Here is a 2,810-nt window from a genome sequence, read left to right on the forward strand (position 1 = left end):
ACACACACACTCACACGCACAGACTCACACACACACACACACACAGAGACACACACAGACACACACGTTGGACCAGGAGGAACCAGACCCAACGGTCCTTCCTGGTGTTCAGCTGTGTGGCTTCCTGCCGGATCAGAACTTGTTGGTTCTGCTCTGTGTGTTGGTCTTGCTGTCGTTGTGAGGACGTCCTCTTGAGCATCAACCAACAGTGTGAGGACATCTTCCACAGCAGGACCCGGTTGGAACTTCAACACCTGAGTAAACGCTGTTGACAGGAACAGACACTGCAGACCTGCAGAACGTTGTTCACCTGCAGAACGTTGTTCACCTGCAGAACGTTGTTCACCTGCAGCCTGCGCTGGGTGGGCGGCTGCCCCCCGGCCCGGGCCGGATGGGGATCCGGGTCTGGAGGTGCCAGGGAGGGAGGAATGGTTTCAAGTCGCTTAAATGTCTGATTATAGASGGAGAAAATGCGCCCTCACCTGTTGAGAAAGGTGTATTTAATGCTAAATTTACCTTCCCCAATGGAATATATACTAGTCAGTCCCAATGACTGTTTCACTCACGGTTTAGCCGAAATGCTTCCTGGGTAAAAATCAAGACATACGTGGCACAACCCCCCCCACCCCCCCACTCAACATGGTGGGGGGGGGTTTCCAGGTGGAAAACAGTAAAGGTGTGACTTGAGTTAACGTCTAGGATCAAAGGTCAGGAGTAAACCATAGAAAGGAAGTACATGAAAAGACAGAGAAACTGTGTGTGTCTGTGTGTGTGTGTGTGTGTGTGTGCGTGTGTGTGTGTGCGCGCCCAGACACGAAGACGTCCAGCCGGCTGTGGACTGCAGAGGAGGACATGTCCATCCTGGCCGACAGGATGGAGTCCCTGAACGCATCGCTGCAGCAGAGTCACGGTACAGGAAGCTCCGCCATCACTGCTGGCCTTTCACAATAAAAGCACAATCCTATAACAGACCAGGAACTGGTTGAATGTCTGGTTCTGGTTCTGGTTCCGGTTCCGTTAAGCCGACTGAGATTCTGAATGTTTTGTCTTTCAGAGTCCATTAAAGACCTTCAACACCTGCGGGGGTCCATTCAGGACAACAAGGACCGGCTGGCCTCAGGTCAGTGTCCAGAACCCGATCAGAACCCGAGCCCAAACAGAACCCAACAGAACCTGACCAGAACCTCTGCGTGTGTCCAGTCTCTGCAGCCCTGCAGCAGCTGGCGGTTCTGGACTCTCTCAGCCGGACCATGGACGGGCTGAAATGTTCCCTGGAGCAGATCGCCAGCAACAGTACGGCCCCTCAGAGACACATCTGTCCTCTGTCCCGTCTCTGTCCTCATGTCTCTGTGTCCCAGGCTCATCAACGGGACCGTGTTGCCCCCCGGACTGGACCCGGTTCGGATCGGACTGCTACTTCTTCAGCCAGCAGCAGCTGAACTGGAACCAGTCCCAGAGCTGGTGTGAGAGGAAGAGCGCTCACCTGGTGATCCTGCACAGCGACCAGGAGTGGGTGAGAAAACGTAGTGGAGGATGAACTCAGTGGAGGCAGCCTGCTAGCATGCTAGCTAGCTCTGCTCAGCTGAGGCGCCATGTTGTAGCTCAGCATGGATGAAGCCAGTAGTGTCAAACGTCCCGGTCCGGTTTCATGACGAGCCAGAACCTTCAGACCCCCGGAGCCCACAGGACCACCAGACCTGATGTCCACCAGGAAGTCCTGCCAGGAGCCGGGGGTCCAACTGTCCCCTCTGAACCTCGGGGTGGACGTGTCTCCATGCACCTCGTCTCCTGTGTGTCCGCCATCTTGTTGGCGTCCATCATGTCTGCTCTCTGCTCTGTGCAGGACTTTGTGACCAAGAAGTCGGTTCCTCTCCTGTACTGGGTCGGCTTGACTGATTGGAGGACGGGGAGGTGGGAGTGGGTGAACCAGACCCCCTACAGCATAGAGCGCAGGTACGCCTGGACAGCTGGACAGCTGGACGTCTGGACAGCTGGACGTCTGGACGCCTGGACGTCTGGACGCCTGGACGTCTGGACAGCTGGACGTCCGGACGCCTGGACGTCTGGACAGCTGGACGTCTGAATGTCTGGACGTCTGGACAGCTGGACGTCTGGACAGCCGGACGTCTGAATGTCTGGACGTCTGGACGCCTGGACAGCTGGACGTCTGGACAGCTGGACCTCCGGACGCCTGGACGTCTGGACAGCTGGACGTCTGAATGTCTGGATGTCTGGACAGCTGGACGTCTGGACAGCTGGACGTCCGGACGTCTGGACAGCTGGACGTCTGAATGTCTGGACGTCTGGACAGCTGGACGTCTGGACGCCTGGACAGCTGGACGTCTGTCCTCCAGCCACCGTCTCTGTGCAGGGTTTCATTCAGCTGTCTGACCGAGCCGTCTCTGTCTCTGTCTCCCGTCTCGTCCAGGCGGTGGGTCCCCGGCCAGCCCGACGCCTGGACCGGTCACGGTATGGGTCCTGAAGATGAAGACTGCGCTCATCTCCATAGCAACGGGCGTCTTAACGACATCCACTGCAGCACCGGGCTGCGCTTCATCTGCCAGAGACGCAGCATCAACACCTGAAGACACCTGGACACAGGCTCCGCCCACAACCCGCCACCCTGAGAGACCAGTTAGAGACTCAGACACCTGATGATGATGATGATGATGATGATGATGGGGCATTAAAGGAACATCTGGAAACTTCAGCTCCTCTCAGTCTCCTCCTTCTTCTGTTTGTGTTTAGTCAGTTTTCCCAGCAGCCACTGATGTTTCACCGCACACATACACACACACACACACACACAC

The 2,810-nt window shown here is 56.5% G+C and overlaps 1 protein-coding gene across 1 annotated transcript in view; it reads left to right on the forward strand.

Annotated features, from left to right (window-relative positions):
• The window catches only part of LOC103460313 (C-type lectin domain family 10 member A-like), a 4,761-nt gene extending 1,958 nt beyond the window's left edge, over window positions 1-2,803 (forward strand). Inside the window, exons 4-9 of the mRNA XM_008402415.2 lie at window positions 783-910; window positions 1,055-1,120; window positions 1,201-1,293; window positions 1,359-1,513; window positions 1,844-1,953; window positions 2,429-2,803. Coding sequence (XP_008400637.1) covers window positions 783-910; window positions 1,055-1,120; window positions 1,201-1,293; window positions 1,359-1,513; window positions 1,844-1,953; window positions 2,429-2,585 — 709 coding nt within the window. The 3' untranslated portion in view covers window positions 2,586-2,803. The remainder of the gene's footprint in view (window positions 1-782; window positions 911-1,054; window positions 1,121-1,200; window positions 1,294-1,358; window positions 1,514-1,843; window positions 1,954-2,428) is intronic.
• Window positions 2,804-2,810: the final 7 nt, after the last annotated feature.

This window comes from Poecilia reticulata, unplaced genomic scaffold, assembly GCF_000633615.1.
Source record: "Poecilia reticulata strain Guanapo unplaced genomic scaffold, Guppy_female_1.0+MT scaffold_224, whole genome shotgun sequence".
Taxonomy (NCBI): Eukaryota; Metazoa; Chordata; class Actinopteri; order Cyprinodontiformes; family Poeciliidae; genus Poecilia; species Poecilia reticulata.